Below are 21168 nucleotides of genomic sequence, written 5' to 3'. Positions count from 1 at the left end.
TCTTTGGGTACAATTGAAGTTCAATTTGGAAATGCCTGCAGTGGCATGGAAAGCTGATTGGTATTTGATTGGAAATCGTTTCGGTTTCCAAGCGTAAGATTTATGGTTGCAACTATTCAATTGCAATCGAATAAATTATTGTGTTCAATGTTTCGCGTTCAATATTTGTACCAGATGTCTCGAGAAAATCAACCCCAATAAGATATTGAGTTAAAGTTTTGCAAATTATAGTTTCCTAACAGTAGAGCCTATAACATTACACATATAAAACTTATATAGCAACTGAATGATGGACGTTAATCCAATTATCGTGAGTGCCCTTGACGAGCTGAGACTGCTGTACAGATATGGTCGTTTGAAGTCATTTATATTAGCCCACTAGCGCGCTAAGTGATTCAGTCAGCGTCTAATGAACTACTCGCTAGCTTTCCCATTCGAATCGATCCTGCTATCCCATTTCACTGGCTCGCTGGACTAATGGGAACGGGGTGATTCCGCTGTCTAATCCCTCCTCCACTACAAGCACCACAATCGGTAATCAGTGGGCACGAAACCACATTAAACCACACGTCCGCAGTACAGTTGCAGCTTTTGCCAATCTGTGCTTGTTTTGTTGGGCACAGTAGTCATACTGCTTTTGCACCCGCTTCACCAGTTGGCCGTTGATAATTATGATTGATCGAATCGAACAACAGAACCACGATGACGACGGCGTCGACGGTGGCAAAGTAGTTCCTTCCTCTTACGCTAGCAGTTGGTGCGAAAAACGGAAGCTATAATGTGACTCTTGACATTGAAGGCCATTAGGTTTGGCGAAGGTTCACGTTTCCTAGCAAATGAGCGGTGACACGCCGATCGCCAAGTAATGGCGGTCAATCGTGCTTAATTAAACAATTTGTGAAAGTAAAACTAATCGCTAGACTAGAGGGGAAGCAGCTTTTTATCAGAAGAGTTGAGCGTTTTCTGAAACCTTTTAATCTAATAGAAAACCCGATACCTGATGCTGAGTAATTGGAATGCTCTTTTACTATCTCGTTTGCCGTTTTATTTCGCTAGAATGATGCGCAAGACTCTAATGAGTTGAATGTTCAGGATAGCGATGATACATTCTGAAAGAAAAAGAACTTTTTTCCGGGAATCAGTTAGTCGAATCGAAGCACGGCAAAGTGGTTTTAAAGCTGTTAGCGTAATTTTTATGTGCATGTGGGTATTTGTTTGAAGCATCTCTTCGGATGTTAACAACCAGGTGCTCGTCTGTGCTGGACACGAAATTACAGTGCCGGATTCTTCATCGGCTCGATTCGTGGATCGCTATTGAATCCGTGTTTTTAGCAAAGATTTTTCATAAAGATGGCGTGTGAAGTGCGGTTCAATTATAACGCTTATTCCGAAGTATGTGAAGTACCCAGTGCTCTCGTAACGTAGTTCCCGTTGGGTCGTCCGATCTACTGTTGAAACATGGTCGAACATGACTGATTCTTCAGTATCGGTTTACTCTTTATGAGCCTAGTCTGCTAAGAAATCTTATCTTATAAAGTCTTATAGGGTTTCCGATTTAAGGATTTCGCCCTATGCATGAAAAGGGCCCACAAAGTTCCAAGTACTGTAAGAAACTTTGTTCGTCAGAAGCTGGAAGGGTCCATCGAAGAAACATCTTAGGAAACATTTTAGGACTATTTACACCAATTTAAAACGTTAATTATTTTATCGAACAGTACCTCTAACCTTGGCTCATTTGTTTTTGCTTTCTTTCAGTATCCTTGTGCCTCAACTATCGTAAGGATCCTGAGCCTTTTAGTGATGTGAGTTCCAATCGTCAACCCCTTCACGATATGAACTGTACCGCCATCAACAGCAATCAGATCGAAACTACACCAAACAATCTCCCACGGCTGATGGGTGGCATGGGAACGGCGACACCCTTATCGACTAGTACTCCAACCACCCGCACGGCCAAAGCTACCATTTGTACCGGAGCGGGCGGTACGGGCGGTAGCGTAGGGACGACCGTGTTCTTCCACCGTACCACCAACAACCTGCTGGATGTACCGCACCGTACCAACAGCTCCGAGGAGGAAAACTCACCGACGGAATTGAATACCTGCCGCAAACTAACGGAAAAGCCACCATTAGTAAGCGAGATTTACAGCATTCAACTGCATTACTGTGCGAACCTCTTAACCGTGGTTTCGATTTCAGGTGAAACGACTTACGATGGGCATCCTAAGGACGGCTGAAGACAGCAGACCACTCGTCCACAGCTCATCATCTCCTTCGAGCTCGTCCAGCTCGTCACAGACGATCTCCGATGGGTACGTCAATGAAGGTATCTGTGCCGATACGGCCGAAACGACACTCTCGACGACCGTCTTTACCACCAGCAAACTATCCGGATCAAGTACCTCCACACCATCGACGATAACCGCCGGCAGTACAAGCACCATTCGAAGTCCCCTAACAACCGGCACATCGCTAGTAGCGTCCACCGCCGGAACAAGCGTTCTACTCGATGCCGGAGGACCTCGGTACAACCATACGGCAACAACGCTACTCTATCCACCAGCTGTCCCGCTGCGGAACGATAGCTTAAGCCTGAAGGAGCAGCACGAGCTAAAGGGTGCACCATGGTTTCAGGCCGGCATACCACGCGAAATTTCGCTCGAAGTCCTATCGCGCCAAAATCCGGGTGCGTTTCTTGTGCGCCAAAGCACCACCAAACCGGGATGCTTCGCGCTGTCACTACGCGTACCACCACCAGCACCGAAGGTAGCACACTATCTAATACTAAGAACGATACGGGGATATAAAATTAAGGTGAGTAATAGCCAGTTCGTAGGTTTCGTCACACGCTGATCTGCTGATTTAACGCGTCATTAAATCTTCTCGTTTGCATAGGGCTTTACGAAAGAATTCACCTCCCTGAGGGCGCTGATAACGCATCACTCGGTGATGCCGGAACTGTTGCCCGTACCGCTAGCGCTGCCGAGACCACCCCAGATCGTGCACCGGCAGGAGGATCCGGAGACGTACGGTTCGCTGAACGACTTCCAGAATATGATTACCGAGTGATATGAAGAGTGTTTCTTTCCGTCGTCGCAACTACGCCATATCTCGCGAGAATAGTTGAAGCGATATGTTGTGTATTTATTCGTTTCGTCTACCATTATCACTCTACCCGCCACAAGAAAAAAAACTTTGAAATATTTAGTTATCGTTTTTTTGGTTTCAAATTGTTGAGGTTTTTTTTGCTTGATTTGTTTTTGTTTGTCTGGTCGTACAACCCTAAGGAGCTTGGAACGAACGAGAGAAAAACATTTATGGCAGTAATTTTCTACACTATTCTCCCATAAATAAATTAGTTTTCTTTAATTGTTCAAAAATTTCGATCGCAAATAGGAGAAAATCATACAAAATTAAAATCCTAGTCAAAAGGCAGGCGGCTCACGAACACGAAGGAACGCTTTACGGACTGGTTAAAAGTGATAGGTGAATGTGAACGAGTGGTAAAAATGCAATTTACGTGAAGTTAAAACTGTAATTAAACAATACTTATGTTAGAATTTGTAGAAAAATATTATCGATTCGAATAGAAAAAAGACAGATAGAAGTAAAGTAATTATAATATAACAAACATGTGAGCAGTTAGAAGTAAACTAAGTTATCAATCAAGTAAACAAAATAGAAATGAAAATGGAAACGAGAAGCAAATGGCATATGTGAATGAAAATACCAAAAAAGGGCCTTTAGCTGGCCTATCAGCCAGGGGGAGAATGAGTGCATTATTTATGTAATTTTTAATCGTACACGAATTGTAGGTTGTTGTTCAAGCGAAAAGGGAAATATTCATATGCTCGTTAGTAACATTGATACGCATAAAAACGACTGCCATCGTATCTGCCTCTCTTTATCTCTCTCTCTCTTTCTCTCTTCCTATCTCTTGAGTCGTTGATATGGCCTGGATGTGTGGAGGTAAGGGTTAGCAAAGATTTTATAGTTTTCAGTAAAAATGCTCCTCCTTTTAATTATTGTCAATCACTTTTCGTTGTAAACGGGACAAAACATTGTTGCGATAAGGTTCGCAGTATGGATCATATTTTAAGCTACAATATTTATTTGCTTTTTTCTGCAAATAGCCGGTTAACCTAGCAATGTAGGGGAAAGATTATTTTATTCTAGAGCGCAATGCGTTTTTTTGTGTGTGATTTTTTCCTTACCGTCCTTTTGCTAGCTTCTAAACCTATTCAACTGTCAATTCAAATACCTACGAAGAGTGACGAATCTTCCGGAAGACTTTACAGCCCTTACCGCTACAGCCATTTAAGTTCATATTTAAATCTAAGTTGCGGATTGTATTATTACGATTATTCAGCGCGAAAATTGGCAACAGAATAAATGTAAATGCCTGCAATACGAGAAATTCAGTGATCACTGCTGATCGTGGCGGTCGGTCTCACTAATTTATAATTAAACTAATTCTTATTGGACTTATTTACGAAACAAAATCATAAAGGATCACGCAGTACAGCACACCAACAGTTTTCGTAAGCTTCACGTGAGAGAAGCACAATACAAATGTTTCACCAAATTATGTTACACACGATTTTTACTGTTTCTCTTTTTTAAGTCCTTCGTTTTTTTCTTTTTGAATGGCAAAACCGAGGTATGAATTAAATAAAAGCATTGTAGACATATCCAGTATCGGAGTGAACTAGCATATCACGAAGCCTATTGCTAAAAGACGATTTCGTCATTCGACCTCGGAACGGGTACATAATCAAGTAATAGTTTTTGCTGTTATAGCTGAACGATACAGAAACGAAATAGGTAAGAGATATATACAGAACGACTTAACATTGAGGGAGAGGCAGTTTTTGCAAAAGCAAATTTTACCAAAGCTTAGCAAATAGAGTTCAACTATTAAATTACTAAGCAGAAGCATAACATTACTCGGAGTATTGCGAAGCTTTGGTAGACTGTTACCTTTCTCCTAGTTATGTGAGACTTATCATTCGATCGCAAAAACTTTAGCGACGGTTTAGCATTGAAATCCTAGTTAAGTTGCTACTAATCGATTGCACAATGGGTTTGTAGAATAGTTTTCGCGGAGAAGTAACGCTTTCAATAACCTTTCTGTCCTAATTATTGTCGCTCGCACAATTCATCAACACACCAAAGCAAGCGTAATACTCACTAGATTTTAGGACCATTTTAGTTTGATACCCCGTAGCCGGATAGTTAGTCCTTGTCTAAGAGGATAATCATCATTAATTACAGTGTACAAGAAAACGATGCTTAGGGTTGCTCCGCTGTTTCGGACACATGCTTCCAGCTAAGCAAATCGTTCAACAGTGCCTCCATAATTGGATTCGGTCCAAGACTTTCCACCTGCAAATCGATATTTAAACATTAGCGCAAAAGCGAAATTTTTAAATACTAACACCACCACCACCCGGCAAGCCTCTTCTTACCTCCTTGCGAGCCTCTTTGTCGAGTGCCTCAAGCACGTCACGTGTGTACTGAAAACTACCCAACTTTTCCAGCAACGAAATACAGTACCGTTTCACTTCTACGTCGCGGGTTCGCTGGCGTAAAATATCTGTGTACCGGGCAAGAGAGAACGAGAGAGAGAAAGAGAAGCACGACATAAATTATGCGCTCGAGGAAATTGAAACCATGTGACCGGGTCAGACTAATTCCCGTTTGGCAACGTTCCAAGCCTGCCCCGTAGGAATACTCACGTAAAACTTGCTTGTCGTACTTCTGTGTCTGGATCGCGTGTATGATGAGGAAGCTAAATTTGCCCTCGGTCAGATCCTCACAGTAGCTCTTGTTTTCCGAATACTCCTTCATGCACAGATTACTGTAATCGTCCCGTATTTGAAAGTACAGACCCAAAATGGCGGCCAGTTTGGTGAAATCTTTCCGATTGGCACTGAACAGTTGCATCAGCCGGATGGCAAGCATAAACAGTCCACCCGTTTTGCGGATTGTCATCTGCTTGTACTCCGACTCGGTAGGGCAGGTAAAGTTGTCCCGCCAATAGATTTCCATACCCTGGCCACGGTGCAGCTCCAGCAGCTGCTCGGTGTAAACCTGCGTCGCTTCCGGATGGCCGAGCTGTTGCACCTTTTCCAGCGCCAAAAATAGAACATAGTTGGCCGCGTTGATGGTGCTCGCTACGCCGTAGATTTTGTGCGCCACCGGAATACCTCTGCGGAGGATAGAATTGTCTTCGATATCGTCGATGCTGGAAATAATAACGGCAAGGGAAACATCGATCCGGGTGGGGAATAATTTTGAGGATGAAACGGTAGGGAAGCGGTAGTTTAGGCGGGAGGCGGGATTTGTTCAGATACAAGATGTTATTATTACGTTTGTAAAGCGAAACACTGCGGCAGCATGCTTGCGGTATGCGGGTTAGGGGTGCCATTTGCTTCAAGATAAACAAACCGACCGCTTCTGTTGTTCATCAACGGCACTTTAGTGTGTGGTAAACATTTCAACCCAACGACCAAAGCACGTATGATGAGCATCCATGCAAGGTCTACCGTGAGTCAGCAACGAAAAACGCTACTTACAGCAGACTAGAATTGTGCAGCATTTGGACAATCTCACTTATCGCCGACAGCTTATCCATGGGTATCGACAGCCAATGGTTAATGGCTTGGGCAAGTTTCATTCGAACCTGCTTGCCGGGAATTTGCTCGATATAATTCAACGGTTGCAGTAGTTTCTGGTACAAAAGAAACGAAAAATCCAACATTAGTTAGCACAAGGGAAAAATAGCATCCGTGGTGCTCACACTCACCTCATCCTGTTCTTTCTGGGACGATTTATCACAGCATTTGTCCAGAATTTCGTTGAATTCATTCATGTTAAACATTGTTGCGTTGAAGGACAACACAAAGCTGTTATAGCAATCTTAAAGCGGCTTCTTTTTTTACGACCGAATCACCAACGTGCCAAGGTGCTTCCCGATAGACGAGCGCAATGTACCAGCAACTGAAAATCACTCTACCAAGTGTATTGCCGATCGATAACTGCTGCTCACTGTGCGCATTCCGTATGCAGAGACCAAGAGAAATCCTTTCCCCCCTGTATGCCAGTTCTGTAGGCTTGGTTGTCCGCAATTGAGATGATTGTTTTTTTGTTTGCTCCTCCTTCAAAACCGATCGATAATTCGATACTGCTTGCAGTCACCAACGGCTACGGTCCGTAAGGGGAATTTGGCTAGCAATCACTCACTGCACTTACTTTCCACTGTGATAGACTAAATTTATGGAGATGAATCAGCCTGGATTTGCTTGCTCAGCACAAAATTTCTGAATGTTTTCATAATGTTTACACGATTCTCCAAACTAATGTTATTGTTGCTCAACAGCCATATTGAGTTTGACGTTCCCGTTGTCAAATGGTTGGTTTATAACGTAGGGTTCAAAGTCGTTAATATCGATTTTACGATAATTGCTTTTGATGAGTATTTTAAATATATTTTAAGAAATGCAACGCAAGAAAAATATGCTGAAGTTATGAGGATCAAATTTATGTACAGAATATATCTTTTTTAAACTTTAAAATTGATTGATAACATGAAAAGATAGACGACACCAAATAGACGTTTCTGGTGGGAAGTTTGTTGACATGGAATATCCCTTCAGTAACGTACGCAGACAACACACATTGAAGACGACGTGTCAGTGGAATGTTGTTTTTCCTCGGAAGAGAACGTGTGAACGAGATTGTATTCGCGCAAGTTTTTTCTTCATAATTCAATAGTAATTATATTAAGCCACGAACAATTCTACAATGGCAACAATGCATGTCCATCCGGGACACCCTGGTGGGTCACGGATGGCTGGCCCACCGCCACTAACTCCATGGTCCCCGGACAAGAAGCACAGTGACCGGGAGCGATGGGTTTGCATCTATCCTGCGTACATCAACCGGAAGAAAACAAGACAGGAAGGACGTCGAATTCCGAAACAGTGCTGTGTGGATGATCCTTCACCGCAGGAAATACGAGACGTTCTGCAGGCGCTGAATATGAACGTATTGGTCGAGCCGAAACAATATCCGCGAGAGCGCAGCAGGGTATGTGGGAGATGAAAGTTTAGATACAGAGAAAAACGATGCTAACATAATGATCCATTTCTTTCAGGAACTACAATGCCGTGGCCGGATCCGTGTACAGCTTCGTAATGATGATGGTACACCATTAAATTCGGAATATGCCTCCAGGGACAGTATACTAATGCATCTGGGCAAAACAATACCGCTGCTGAAGAGTAGACAATCTAAGGCCCCGGAGCAGTCACAGGCCGCAGCCTCAACCAGTGCTGGACAAAAGAAGGGTAAAGGAAAGCGTCGATAAACGAACAAGGCAAGTGAACGCTGAAAGGTCTGGGCGGGTCGTGTAAGAACAGGGTAATAAATGCAACAAAAAACACATCAGCTTGAATTTCATCGTCTGTATTTCAGAACACTCCAGGGTAGAGAGAAATGAATGTCAATTTAAATCGATTGTTGGTGATAAGCTTAAATTTATGGTCTGGGTCTTGGACCACGAGGTTTAGGTTTAGGTGCCATCACAAAGTTTCTTACTCTGTACGCCTGAAACACAGAAATGGAAATGGAAAGAAAACGTTAGGAACCACTTCCAGCTGGTGCAACTTCCATCCGCTACATACCCTTGGGTTTGGTCCACAATTTCGCGTAAAGTTCCTACGTCGTCCGACACAGGGCCGCCGTCTTCGGGCAGGTACAACATATCCCGGCTGGGCAACAATCTCATCTGCCTCGTTCGCTGCTGTATCTTCCGCAGCTAGTACTGCAGCATCATCTCGCTTTGCTCTTGTGTCTTCGGCTTGATCTGTGGTGAAATGGCAGATTTTGGTTAAGAATTTGGCAAGAGGCGTTCATCTCCACTTTCATTACCTTTTTCGAAAAAGTCCAACGGTAGGCATTGTGGATTGTACTCATCCTCTGAATTAGTGGCAGCATCGGTAACGTCTGCTTCATCTTTCGACGGTTGTCCACATCCAGCACTGATCCAAAGCACCGCAAGAAGGGAAAGAGTTAGAAGGCTGTGTCGTAAAACCATTTCTCCGCTTTAGTGAGCACCACATTAGTCGACGGTAAACAGGCTGGAAGTTGTATCATTCGTGGACATTTTATACTTGCGTGTAATCTTATACGTGCTTCCGATTAGCGAACTAGCTATTTTTCCGGTTCAAAATCAAAATGGACGTGTCTTTGGGGAAATGTTACCATTGTTTACTTGTTTTTTTGTTAGATTTGAATAGAACCTGTTGGATTGTTCAGCTAGTTGAGAATAACTGTCTCGAGAGAACGGTTCAAGTCTTCTGGAGCACGTGGTCAATCAAAGATCAAATTTTTTTTTGTCACCAGTTTGAGTATTCATTTTACTACAAGCCTCGTTTAATACAGAGCATTCGAATATTTATATTATGGTTCCAAACAAGAAGTAACACTGAAAAAACTGCATTCTGATGAGTTACTCGTTAGTAACCGTTAATGTTTTATTCCTTAGCCATAAATATTAATCAAAACACTAGGGAGTATATCAATCCTTAGAACTAATAAGTCTCCTCACGAGAGGTCTTCAACAATCCTAAATTCTACACAACTTCTTCTTGCAAGTTCCTTACGTAAGATTCACAACTTCCGATTCCTCCATCGAATCCATGACCGTCGTTGATCGTGTCACAGATCCCATATGATCACTCGTTTCCTTTTCCATTACCGTACTGCCTACCTGTGCCGGTGCATCTGAAACTGCGACCCTTTTGGTGGCAAAATTTGAGAACAATATCTTATGAAAACCTACTGGCGTTTTTGCGCGCCTACCGAATCGTGTACGGGAGGAACGTTTCTGTGGCAGTTGAATGAAGAGGTCATACACGAGTCCTAGCTTGTCACTGTTGGCCTTAATTAGATCGATGCATTTGGCATCTAAAGTGAAGCGGAAAAGTAAGAACTATTAACAATATGTTTGAAAGCGATTGGATGAAGGTAAGGACTTACGTTCGGTCGGATCCTGACTACATTCACATATGCACTCTTCACCACAATAGAACCCATTGCAGGTTGGACAGAAGCTGCACAGATCACGACACGAGCGTTGTTGGTCGAGGAAATGATCACTAGTGTCGTTAAAATCTGGCCCATAAATTGAAGCCGTTTGCACCACTGAAACGAGCAGAGAATGAAGTTTAGGAAAAATAGATCGTCGTTTAGTATTGCCCTCAAGATGGACCTGGACTTACCATCCACATGTACCGACACTAGAAGAAAACCCGCCAATCCCGCTAGTACTAGAAAAAATTGCTGTCCCTGTTGCTGCATTGTGATCGCTCGGTGTGCTGTAGACTAAATGACCAGCTGGAACAAATTTCCTCACTGTTGCTCCACTATTTTGGTTCCGCGGAACTTATCATCGTTCGCTGCTCGGTATGTTTAGACTTTCCGTCCGAGGGTTACTGACGAGCCAGGGGGTTATGTTTTTTGTTTTGGACACCGCTAGCCTTCCACTAAGCGAAGTCCACTACATAGCAAATTTCCACAGTGAGCTAATCATCAAGGTTGCAGCACAGAATAATGCTATCGGGTTTAAACTGACTCACCAGGCAGTGGAACGATTGTTCTTACTTCTTGGCAAACATTCCACAGTGACGGTGTGACGTGAGCTACCGGAGTTTTCATTACGACAAATGGCCTCTTTGTACTCTTCTCCAGTTTAAAACGAATGCCAGCTTGATATATGGGATACTTTGGGGCCTTTTGTTGGAGCTCTATTGATAGTAAACTTATCGTTTCACATGATAGGAGAAGCAAGTCGCACCTTAAACCTTATATTTGGTGAACATATTTGGGAATGTTATTTGATTAGGTGCAACTGTAGTCGTGTGGATATCTGTTGTAAAAGCAAGGAAAGACGACAGTTGGTGTGTTCCATAAATGAATTAAATACGCCATAGTTTGAAGGGCCTGTGAGGTGAAGTCTTATGTAGTGAGGACTTGACGTAGATAGACACTACGTTGTAAGCAAGGCCAGTAAGTCATTAGATGGTCGGTGTGACCTAGTAGGTTGTAATAACCAAGACGAAGAAGTGAGGGAGAGCATTGAGTCAAAGGCTGAAGTGCATTTTTGGTTCCCTTTTTGGCTCATCAACCTCAAGAAACCTTGGCATAGTCTTAGTAAGCCAGTAATACAACATTACTGGCTTATTAAGACTTAGTTAAAGCATAGTTAACTTTTCAGTACTGTGTATCGGGGACAGGCCTGGACGAAATTCGAGACCCAATCTTGCCGTGCCGTGCCGTGAAGACAGGTATTTTACGCGGTCAAAAAGCCTATGCAATCGCACATTAGGTGGACCAACAAAAAAGTTCTTTGATCAATAAATTTGGTAAAATTTTCAAGAGTTTTTGAGTTTTATTAAATAAGAGAAAAAACTTTACTTGGTTTGATGTATGAATTATTAGACCTTCTACTGAATTATAAATTAACTGAACTTTCATCTATGTTTGAATAATATTGTATATGATTTGTACGAATATTGTTTCCAAAAATTTCCTTAACTGATTGATTTATAGAAGAACTTCAAAGAAATGTCAGGAAAACTGGAACTAGGTGTAGTAGCTTTTCTTGAGACTAATTTTTTTTTTTTGGGAAACACTTAAAAAATCCTTCTGAAGTAGTTAGTATCCTTAACATGGACCATGTTGAACCATTTCCTCGCCCCTATCTCATTCACCGCGCAGCAGGTTTGTTCTGGATGCGCGTACGCTGTCGCCTCAGTTTGGCACGTCGCTTCGCGATCAGCAGTGCCATCTTCTCCTTCAAGGCGGCCGCCTTTTCCCTCAGCATAGTACGGAAAATACCCACCCGTTCAGCACGATTCATACCGGGCCGTCGGGTGCGTGTCCGTCGCGTTGGTTTGGTGGCCGGTATCCGCTCGATGCTGTGATTGAACACGATCTGATCACCACGTGGATCATTCACTACCACGCGGTACTTAAGCTCTGGAACGATACACACATGGATGAGCGAATTGGAATAGGGTGGCCACCGCTACCGGCAGTGGGATTGAGGATCGAGTACTCACTATTCTTGTCACAGCTTATCACCTCCGGCTTAATGTTGCAATTTGTTTCATCACCGGTCTCGGCATCTCCAGCCTGTGCACTGCAGATGATCAATGCTAAAGACGGTGGCAAAAAAACAAAACGACAGTAACTCTGTAAACTTTGCTGACTGAAGGAAATTTCCCACTTACCGACGGAGAAAGCCAACAGGCACTTTCTCCCAAGATCCGAACACATGCTTGCTTCTTAGCACTGTGAAAGCGGCTGATCAGGGGCGACTTTACTGCTGACTGGTTCAGTTCCGGCTCCAGCAGTGAAATGGAGTCGGTTCTGCTGAAAGAGGCACATTTACTCGGTGCGCCAGCGCCAGTTGGCTAGGCTTTAAAGAAACTACACGAAACGGTCGCTCCATGTTGGGTCATGCCGAATGCGAAGGTTGTTAGCGTTGACCTTTGGGAAACGCTCGACATGAACCGGCAAACTTTCTTGTGTTTACCAGACAGGACACAATAGCAAAATCCTGTCCGCTGGTTGTGTGTTTTGAGCAAATAACACATACCACCGTTGTTTTGGGGCGGAGATTGTTTTTGCGTTACTGAAACCAAGCTCCAGTAAGCTCAGTCACGTGGAGAAGGTGGTTGGTGCGGGATGTTTAATGTTTGGTTCATACGGTGGTTACTTTCTGTTAAGCTTCCTCAGTAGGGGCTAAGGACCGGGTGAATCCATGTGCATACAGTCCATTGTTTTAGTTACCCAATTTTTCAAGGAAAATGATAAAATTAATTATATTACTTATCTGGTTTCAACATTTGTCATTAAAATGTATAGAATTTTATATGCAATAATTGTGATGTTACAAGAAAAAATTACAATGCACGATAATATTCTCTTCTTCAAATCTCTACGTTACTTAAACTATGCATCTTCGAGAAGTCTTCCTTCCTTATTGGACCATTTATAGGTTATTAGAAAGTCAGTCCTGCGTGCGCCACGACAGTCAGTCCGTGTACGAGTTAATATCCGATATATTTGTCTCTAGTTTGGTTACGGACATTTAAAAGGACTATATTTAATAAACATTTACATTCTACAATGGATACGGCGTGGCCCGGTGGTGTCGGCGACAGCAGCACCGGTTATTATGCCAAGAAGAAGCAGACATTGTAGCAGACAACATGAAGAGCTACCTAGACGCAACAACTTAGCACCATAGACTCAGCAAATTACTAAAATATGGGATATTTATTGAGCATAAAATATGCTTTTATTATTATACTTTGTGTTGGGTAGTTACTACGACCATAATTTTTCCTATTTGTTTATTATAGTCAATTTTAAAGTGCTCCTTGTATTGTTTAACTATTATGTTTATTTGAACTTTATGTTCTAATGTTTTATTATTTTTATATGTTTAACATTCATCGTGGCAGTTCTTAACCAGAAACGGGCATTGATTTTTATGTCGGTCGGTTCTAAGTTTGTTAAATTAAGTTCTAAGTTCTAAACTCTGTTCTAAAGGTTCTCAATCGATTGTAAGGTTTAAAAACTTCTTTTAATATTCTCATTGAAAGGACGATACGGTGACGTGTCGTCAAGCGTAAATATAAATCAAATCTCTTTGAAAGCTCGGTAGTCCGAAGTACACATTAATTCGGCATTATTAAACCAAACTATTGCAAGATAACATGCAACTTATATTTATTTCACAGTATACTATTTCAATATTAAATTATTTGCCTATATTATTGAGGAATCTCGTTTGTGCTCCATTAAGCCGTGTTTCACGTCGCAGCCGGGGCCTGTGTTGTGGGCTGTGAAATGGATCGAATAAAAAAAAAAAACAAATTTAGTATGGCGCATTCCTGGCAAGTTTTTAATCAAATCACCACTCTTACCCGTCGTCGGCGAGCATTTCGGTTCATTCGTCGATTTTGCATCCGCTCCTTACGACGCGCTATGCGAGCTTTTCGCCCTGTTTCTCGCTTGCTACGCGGCATAGCCATAACGCTACGAGTGGCTGCCACATCCATCACCTTCAGGTCATACTCGATGCCTAGAATGTTGTTCGTTTCACGCACGAACATGAAGCAGCGTGATTCTGTTGAAGAGGAATAAAAAAAAAGTAAGAAATTGTTGGCGAAAAAGTTAGGTCCATCATACTCACTTTCTGCCGGATTTGGACAGTAGCAGAGGCACAAGTTCTCGTCCGGTACGAAGTCGGCGGTGCAGTTGCAATTGTTGCAGTACGATTTGCAGGACCAATCCTTGATGCCCGTTTCCAGTTCGTCTTCCAGTGTGAGCTCATAAGCGTTGAGTGGCGATGGGAGGGCAAGTACTAAGAGCCCCAATGCCATTACCAGTGATGTGACAACCCGTTGACCCATGGTCGTGGTGGTTCTAGTGTTGCGGATGAAGTTCTACCGGTGCTAGACTGGCTAAGAGTTCACTGTTGGCATCGTGTTGGGCGATGATTTATATTATAGCTAGCGCCAGCCGGCGCTTGATGCTGTTCTAACCGTAGAACTGTTATGCTGACGCTGGTAGCAGAAGGAATGTGGTGTGAGTTAAAGTGTCAACCAGCAACAAAAAACAAACCATAAAGGCGCCTAACATAGGTTTGTTGCAGTGTTTTGGGAAAGTTACAGTAACCTTGAAATTTTATACCTGGCTGTTTCTGTTGCGGAAGTCACCAGTTGGTATCATCTTTTGGACGAAGTTCTAATAAAGACTCTGTAGATTGTGTGACGCGTGAACATTTGCTTTGTGTCTTCTTTTAACATCACAAGCCTTACTCCGCCAATCATCATGGCGTTTATTCGATGGGGCATCATTCTGCTGTACTGCATCATCACCTTCGTGCTGGAAGGATTCGCCGAGGCTCGGACAATCGTTGACACGGATCGTGCAATGTTTCATCAATCGCTAGATGGACTTCAACTGCATGGAAATCAATTCTTACGAGGTGTGCCGTGTGAGGCCGCCTGTGAACATTGTGGCTGTAAGGGAATATATCTGGGCGAAAAGTGCATCTGTTCCTGTGCCAACGACGACAAGGAAAGTAAGTATAAAATGGTCCTTAATTGAAAACGGCAAATTTGGATAATGTGTCTATGAACTGTCTAGCAACAAATTGTTTGTCTGCAATCCGGAAAAATGAGCTGAAAGCTGGCATTGACAACGACATTCTGATTCTGACACGCACCGGAGGCAGATTTGCACGTGACATACGGCAAGTGGCAGCACTAAGGGCGCGCATGGGTCGCGGAGCGTCTGCTGGCTGGAATACGAAGCGTTATGAATTACGGGTGCGAAATGAAAAGGAGAGCAAATTAAATAAATATGTTCAGTGATATGTTAAATTCTGTAGTCGTTTTATATATTTTCATTGCTGTATAAGTTGTTGAAATTTCTGTAAACGATACCTTATTGCATTTCTACTGCATGCATCGCTTAATGAATAACGAACTAAAAACTTGTTTATAAAAAACTTCTCGTACGAGAACCAGTAAAAATGTTATCCGAAGTGGAGCTTTCTATTCCATTTTGTAGAGCGGTTTTTGGACAAAGATGGTTCAGTTTATCTAGTAGCGTTTTAATAACATATATTTCAAATATTTTCAATGCATTAAGACATACTATGAGTTCTTACCATGTTTCGAAATGAAAGTTAAAAAACTTAAACATAACTTAAACAAATGAATGGATTATTGTCTAGTATGTAGCAAATCGAAACAAAATCAAAAAGATTTTTGAGCAATATGGCCAGGCTGTACTGTCTGGACTAAAAAATGGCAATAATCGGAATCATAACTCCAAAGTTTGCCCTGGAAGTAAGACAAATTCAGGTAAGTCCGGTCTTAACGCGGGAGGACAGGGACATAAATCCCCCGTAGTGAGGAATGATTATCTAATTACGTGGTATCACCATGATTAACACGCTCGCTAAGGTCGTTAAGCCAAGAAGAAAAAAAATCTTCAAATGTATCATGAATTATATCACATCACCCCACAAGTTCTAAAACTTGTCTTGATCAAGGACATTAAATTGTTTTCCAAAAAGAAAATGAAATAAATGATGCAGATAGTAATGGTTCCAGAAAGTCTTTATAACAGCTGCGGTGTGTGTGTTTTCAGACAATGATTCTACCACCTAATCAACCCTTCTTAGATAATTCTCCATCAATGCGTGACTTTCTACCCAGTTGTAAACACTAAGCGTTGGAATGTAGCGTTCTGGTTCATTTTTATCCGGTATATTTATTTTTCTTGGCTTGGTAAAAAGTAAGTTGCCGTACGAGCTTAAGAAGCGCCACATTGTTTAGCATCGCAGAACGCTACGCTCACACACCTTGGGATTGGTGCGGTGCCAAAGCGTCTTCACCGAAATGCAATCGTCAGCGCATGCCAGACGCCTAACGCTGACGCAGCTGACCGGGCATGGACCGGCGCCAAGAAACCACCTCTCCCAAAACATGGGACAAGGCCGAAGATGAGGTCTGCAGATGTGCCGTAATTGGATCCGGCAGTACGCAACGCACCGATTCTCGTTAAATACGGGCGGACGAGCTTTCGGGCTTATCAGAACCGTGCCATGAAGTACCGAAATATGGCCGGCGCGTTTGTCTTTCGGTATCTTTTGGTGGGTTGCCTGCTTCTGGCAGAGCAGTGCTGTCAGGGTGCCAGTGTGGAGGAGAGAAGTACGGTGGTGGGTGAGTTTATGGAGCTGAGCGAGTATGGTTCGTTTAGTCCGGAGGACCTTTGCCAGAGTCTTTGTGGGGAGTGTAGTTGCCGAGGGACGCTGGTGAACGAAAATCTGTGTCAGTGCAGCTGTGACTTTTCGCCAGATAGTGAAGGAGGTAAGTGTTTCACCTTTAACCAGCTTTACGAAGAGACTCTTGAAAATTGTTTTACATTATCTGAATTTTTAGGGAAAAATTGCACCTCACAAGTGCAGCGGCTATGCGAGCAGATGGATGTGCAATGTGACTTTAGCGGACCGGAGGAAGACTACGTTCGTGAACCGCGTGGATGCCATTCGATGTCATGCTACGAGAAGCATCACGAACACGATGCAGGAGAATATGGTGGATATCACGATGGTGATGGATACGGATATGATGATGAGGGACACGGACACGGAGCAAAACAACTAATATGCTGCAAGGACAAAAAGCACAAAGAGAAGAAACATAAGCACAAAAAGCACAAAAAGTTCCACGACAAACATATGAAGTTCCACGTTGTGATTGTAAGTGTTGAATTTGCTATTTACCTTGCAATGACTTTCATTAATTTGCGATCGTTTCTTTGTTTTAGAAAGGAAAGATTCCGGAAACATCGTGTCACGGGGGTCACGAAGGTGAAGAGCATTATGGAGGTTACGATGAGCATGAGGGATATCGGGCGGCAAGGCCGATAAATCCTGCTCACCCACCTATGGATGTAACTGTGTGGACGAATCGTCAAAAACTTGGCAAAAAGCATCCCTTCCGAAGACCTTTCCAGCAACATCATCAGCCGCATCCACCACACTATGTACCTTCATATCCACCTCCGTACCCGGCAGAAGCGAGAGGAAAATCAGCTGAACCACCTTCCGCGGGACCAAGGCCGGAGCCAATGCCAGAACCGATGCAACCTCCACGAGATTCTCGGCCACCATCTCCCCCACAGCCACCTCCATCACCACCATCACCACCAGCATCAGAACCGGAATCGCCACCAGTGACGCCCTTCCCGGAACGTCCTTTAACTCCTCCACCTAATCTGTACGATGGAGCTCCGGTGGGTCCGAAAAAACCTCCACAGGAACCAACTAAGGCTCACAAATTTTCACCACCATCACCTCCATCCCTTCCTCCACCACCACCACCACCACCACCACCACCACCATCTTCCTTTTCACGGCCATCACCACCCATGATCACCGTGGATCCTCCCCCGAGACGCATCGAATCATCCAGAAGCTACTCCAAACCGAGCAGCTACTCAAGTTGTCAGTTTGATAGCTACGATTTCAACTATTATCATCCTCCACCAAGCTATCATCAACCTGCACCACCACCACCTTCTCCTCCTGCACCGCCCTCATCCTACCGATCGTACTACTCTTCATCGTACGATCCATCCTATCCGTCCAGTCACGATCATCCTCATGCACAATACGAAAACTCGAAACATTATCTCGCTTACGATGAGCCTGTTGACTATAGCACCTATGATGACAGTCCCGGTGATAGCCGGGAATACTATCCCGACAGTCACGGTGTGCATCCGCTGTCGGACAACGAAATAGAGGACTGGCCCGAATTTCCACCGCGCGATCCGTCCGATATATTCACCTACAATCAGATTGTTTCGCGACAGATTATCGAGGCCGATACGGCCCGACGGTACATGGCCAAACCGTTCCAGCCAACACCGCGCCCACTGCGGGATGAGTTTGAACCACCGGCGGCAGAAGTAGGTCCGGTACTGTACGAATCGTTTGATTCGCCCGAGAAGAGTTACGATATGTATCCAGGACTAACACCACCGCCGGATGCATTCATTCCACCTGTGCCACCACCAGCCATACCGGTCGAATTTCCGCAGGCCGAACATGAACCGGCAATGTTTGCTCAGAATTCGGAAGAAGCGCTTTACCCACAACCAACACCACCGCCACACTATTTGCTGGCGAAGGAAACCGGTAGCATGAGCTCGTTTGGGTTCGAGGGCGAATTCCGACCGGAATATTCGCCCCGCTGGGAACCGTCTGGGTCTTCCGGGTATGGTCGAAGTGCTGCCGGCCAGAGTCACAATCGAGCGGCATCTAGTCGAAGTAGTTCGCACTATAATAGGAAATATTACTGAGAAGACTGTTTAGGTTAATTGTATGGCGTAGGATTAAGGAGTGGATGAGTCAATATAAAAATAATGGAAAAATTGTCAGCAGAAAGTGTGTTGTTTATGGTTAATAAAATATGTTTTAAAGACGCGACTGACGAAGTAAAACCTGAAACCTATTCGAAGGCTAAACACTCTTGTCCTTGCATACGTTAGAGGGAGTGATTTTCTTGCTCCAAACTCTTTAATTTATGGCGAAGCATAACCAGTCGACATAGCAATCTAAACGACGAAGAGACAACAGAACTTCAAATACATCTATCCTGAGGACCTTCACCTAACCGAAAACGAAGCCTGTGCTTCGCATGACACCCTCCAGAGTGAAGTTGAACAGCAAACAGAAGAGTTCGCCCTCTTGCCAAGCCTGACATCCCATCTTTGCAGACCCATCTTGGACTTCATTTTGAGTTCTACTTCATTTTCGTGTAGCTCGGATCGGTCGAAAAACGATACGCATTCGATTTTCCTAACCTGTGAAAATCGACGTCAATATCTTCAACCCTGTGAATCGTGGCTGCATGATAAAATTCTGTGTTAAAAAAAACCACTACATCTTTATACTATTAAGTGATTTATTCATCAAAAAAGTACATTTAACATATTTTTTTTACATTAAAAATAAAGTATTGTCGCAGCTGATCTTCTCTTCTTATCTCCTTATCTTTCTATTTCCCTCTCGATCGCTAACACGTGGTGCGGAAACTATGACACCCGGATCGGTGTGATGACATCAGTAGCTCAACTTGGGATCGCTGTACTGTTACCACCCTGTTACCGGAAAGAGTAAGTCTAAGGACGACATCTTCCCGTACCGTGTTGTGATGAGTAATGGTTGTTTCGCATTGCTTTTCGCTACACAACTGTGTGTATGCCGTTCTTTATTGTTTTCCCCCTAGGCAGCTTACTTGTCCTGTATGGAGTCATCTTCTCATAAACAGAAAATGAGCTAAAATATGTTTTAGCTTGAACAGTTCCTGCTTTCCTTCGCCGAATTTCCCCTTTTTGCTTCCGCTATATCTTCTTTCGCTTACAGTAAACAACTCTCTTCACGCTGGTTTCGCAGCTCATCAGTGTTGAGTGCTTTTGTTTGCAGATTTTGATAGTTGGATAGTTGTGGTCTTTTTTTCTACTGTTTTATCCGATACATTTCGCAAATGTTTGCTGTTTGTTTGTTGCTTTATTGCTTGTTTTCGGTGCTCTTGCTGTTGTTAAAGCAACCTTTCCTTCCGTAGCTTTCCTCTTTTAATTATTTCCTCTTTCTTACAACTTTTTTTCTCGATCGTCCTTTCCTTTCCTATTTCATTGACACTTTTCCCCCGAGCGCTGGCGTAGCCTTCCGGTGGCTCCATGTTTTTTTTCTTTATATACACTTAATTATCACAGTTTTTATACATCTATCAAAACGACATTTACAGATATTACTGGTGTTAAAAACAAAAAACAAAAAAACAAGCAAACAAACATCGGAGGTGTCGTCATTCTATAGTTTGCATTTGTGTGCCAATTTGCTGCAGCTCGCGATCGCTGTAAAAAGTGTGACGAACATAAAAGTTTTGTTTCATCTTTTCCGGGATTGATTTCGCTAACCAGCTGTAGCCGACCATTTCGAAACTGTTAGCAGTAAGCATGGCTGCCCAAAGATGGCTTCTGCCTACTGGTTGGTTGATGCACGGTTGCTCTTCACCCGCTGCTGTTAACGTTTTAAGCTTTATCTCTTTTTTCATAAATAGCATCGTTTTTAAATGTATAGAACAAGAGCAAAGTTAAGAATAGAGGGGCCTCAAATCCCAAACCAATCAAATCCCTAGCCGGTTTCAAAGTCTTAAGTCTCGGAAGACTAACCGCCAACCGGGGGCTTGTTGCTGTAGCAGGAAGGAATAACGGGTTTATATAAATAAATGATGCATATCCGTTGTTTTTAGTTGGTTTTCTTTACGCACTGATGCACTCAATCGGTAGTCTATGAATAAAGAATAAAAGGGCAGACAAGTTACACGTCATATTTTAAGGAAAATTCTTGGACTTGCATCTGTTTGTAATTTCATTTGAAAGTTCGTGTAAAAGTAAAAATGGGACGTAGTGGCATACGATATAATATATTTACAAAATCAGTGGCTCCAAGGCATCACGAGTCACTTGCGGCGTCATATTTCTTGTGTCAAAAACGATCAA

At 43.2% G+C, this 21168-nt stretch overlaps 9 protein-coding genes across 9 annotated transcripts in view; 5 read left to right on the top strand and 4 right to left on the bottom strand.

The window, feature by feature from the left end:
- Positions 1 to 21168, top strand: part of LOC126562334 (serine protease inhibitor 2-like) — a 388794-nt gene that overhangs the window by 71404 nt on the left and 296222 nt on the right. The window lies entirely within an intron of this gene.
- LOC126562497 (EGFR adapter protein-like) lies at positions 1827 to 3069 on the top strand. Its single transcript, XM_050219016.1, has 3 exons — positions 1827 to 2132; positions 2200 to 2814; positions 2896 to 3069. The coding sequence occupies exons 1-3, from the start codon at positions 1833 to 1835 to the stop codon at positions 3067 to 3069; spliced, it is 1089 nt and encodes a 362-aa protein (XP_050074973.1). The 5' UTR covers positions 1827 to 1832.
- The window catches only part of LOC126562624 (terpene synthase), a 224574-nt gene continuing 208691 nt past the window's right edge, over positions 5286 to 21168 (bottom strand). The window contains exons 2-6 of the mRNA XM_050219179.1: positions 6809 to 6908; positions 6579 to 6733; positions 5739 to 6247; positions 5469 to 5596; positions 5286 to 5385 (exon numbers count right to left, since the gene is read on the bottom strand). Of these exons, the coding sequence (XP_050075136.1) occupies positions 5293 to 5385; positions 5469 to 5596; positions 5739 to 6247; positions 6579 to 6733; positions 6809 to 6883 (960 nt within the window). The 5' untranslated portion in view covers positions 6884 to 6908 and the 3' untranslated portion in view covers positions 5286 to 5292. The remainder of the gene's footprint in view (positions 5386 to 5468; positions 5597 to 5738; positions 6248 to 6578; positions 6734 to 6808; positions 6909 to 21168) is intronic.
- LOC126563176 (signal recognition particle 19 kDa protein) lies at positions 7796 to 8371 on the top strand. Its single transcript, XM_050219800.1, has 2 exons — positions 7796 to 8091; positions 8159 to 8371. Exons 1-2 carry the CDS (start codon positions 7807 to 7809, stop codon positions 8369 to 8371), a joined length of 498 nt encoding a protein of 165 aa, XP_050075757.1. The 5' UTR covers positions 7796 to 7806.
- Positions 8542 to 9100, bottom strand: LOC126561055 (uncharacterized). The gene is made up of 3 exons (XM_050217004.1): positions 8935 to 9100; positions 8652 to 8869; positions 8542 to 8610 (listed from the first exon to the last, which is right to left on the bottom strand). Exons 1-3 carry the CDS (start codon positions 9098 to 9100, stop codon positions 8542 to 8544), a joined length of 453 nt encoding a protein of 150 aa, XP_050072961.1.
- Positions 9665 to 10365, bottom strand: LOC126563158 (uncharacterized). The gene is made up of 3 exons (XM_050219782.1): positions 10287 to 10365; positions 10045 to 10209; positions 9665 to 9972 (listed from the first exon to the last, which is right to left on the bottom strand). Exons 1-3 carry the CDS (start codon positions 10363 to 10365, stop codon positions 9665 to 9667), a joined length of 552 nt encoding a protein of 183 aa, XP_050075739.1.
- LOC126563254 (uncharacterized) lies at positions 13986 to 14492 on the bottom strand. Its single transcript, XM_050219885.1, has 2 exons — positions 14273 to 14492; positions 13986 to 14206 (listed from the first exon to the last, which is right to left on the bottom strand). The coding sequence occupies exons 1-2, from the start codon at positions 14490 to 14492 to the stop codon at positions 13986 to 13988; spliced, it is 441 nt and encodes a 146-aa protein (XP_050075842.1).
- Positions 14491 to 15458, top strand: LOC126561054 (uncharacterized). The gene is given in 4 exon segments (XM_050217003.1): positions 14491 to 14531; positions 14795 to 14909; positions 14911 to 15166; positions 15232 to 15458. Coding segments are annotated over 4 exon segments (639 nt in total).
- On the top strand, positions 16700 to 18963 carry LOC126561761 (uncharacterized). Its single transcript, XM_050218071.1, has 3 exons — positions 16700 to 16964; positions 17037 to 17356; positions 17425 to 18963. Exons 1-3 carry the CDS (start codon positions 16700 to 16702, stop codon positions 18961 to 18963), a joined length of 2124 nt encoding a protein of 707 aa, XP_050074028.1.

The sequence above is a fragment of the Anopheles maculipalpis genome, chromosome 3RL, assembly GCF_943734695.1.
Source record: "Anopheles maculipalpis chromosome 3RL, idAnoMacuDA_375_x, whole genome shotgun sequence".
In the NCBI taxonomy this organism is placed as follows: domain Eukaryota; kingdom Metazoa; phylum Arthropoda; class Insecta; order Diptera; family Culicidae; genus Anopheles; species Anopheles maculipalpis.
Note: the sequence above shows the minus strand (reverse complement) of the source record. Positions and strands in the feature narration are given on the sequence as shown.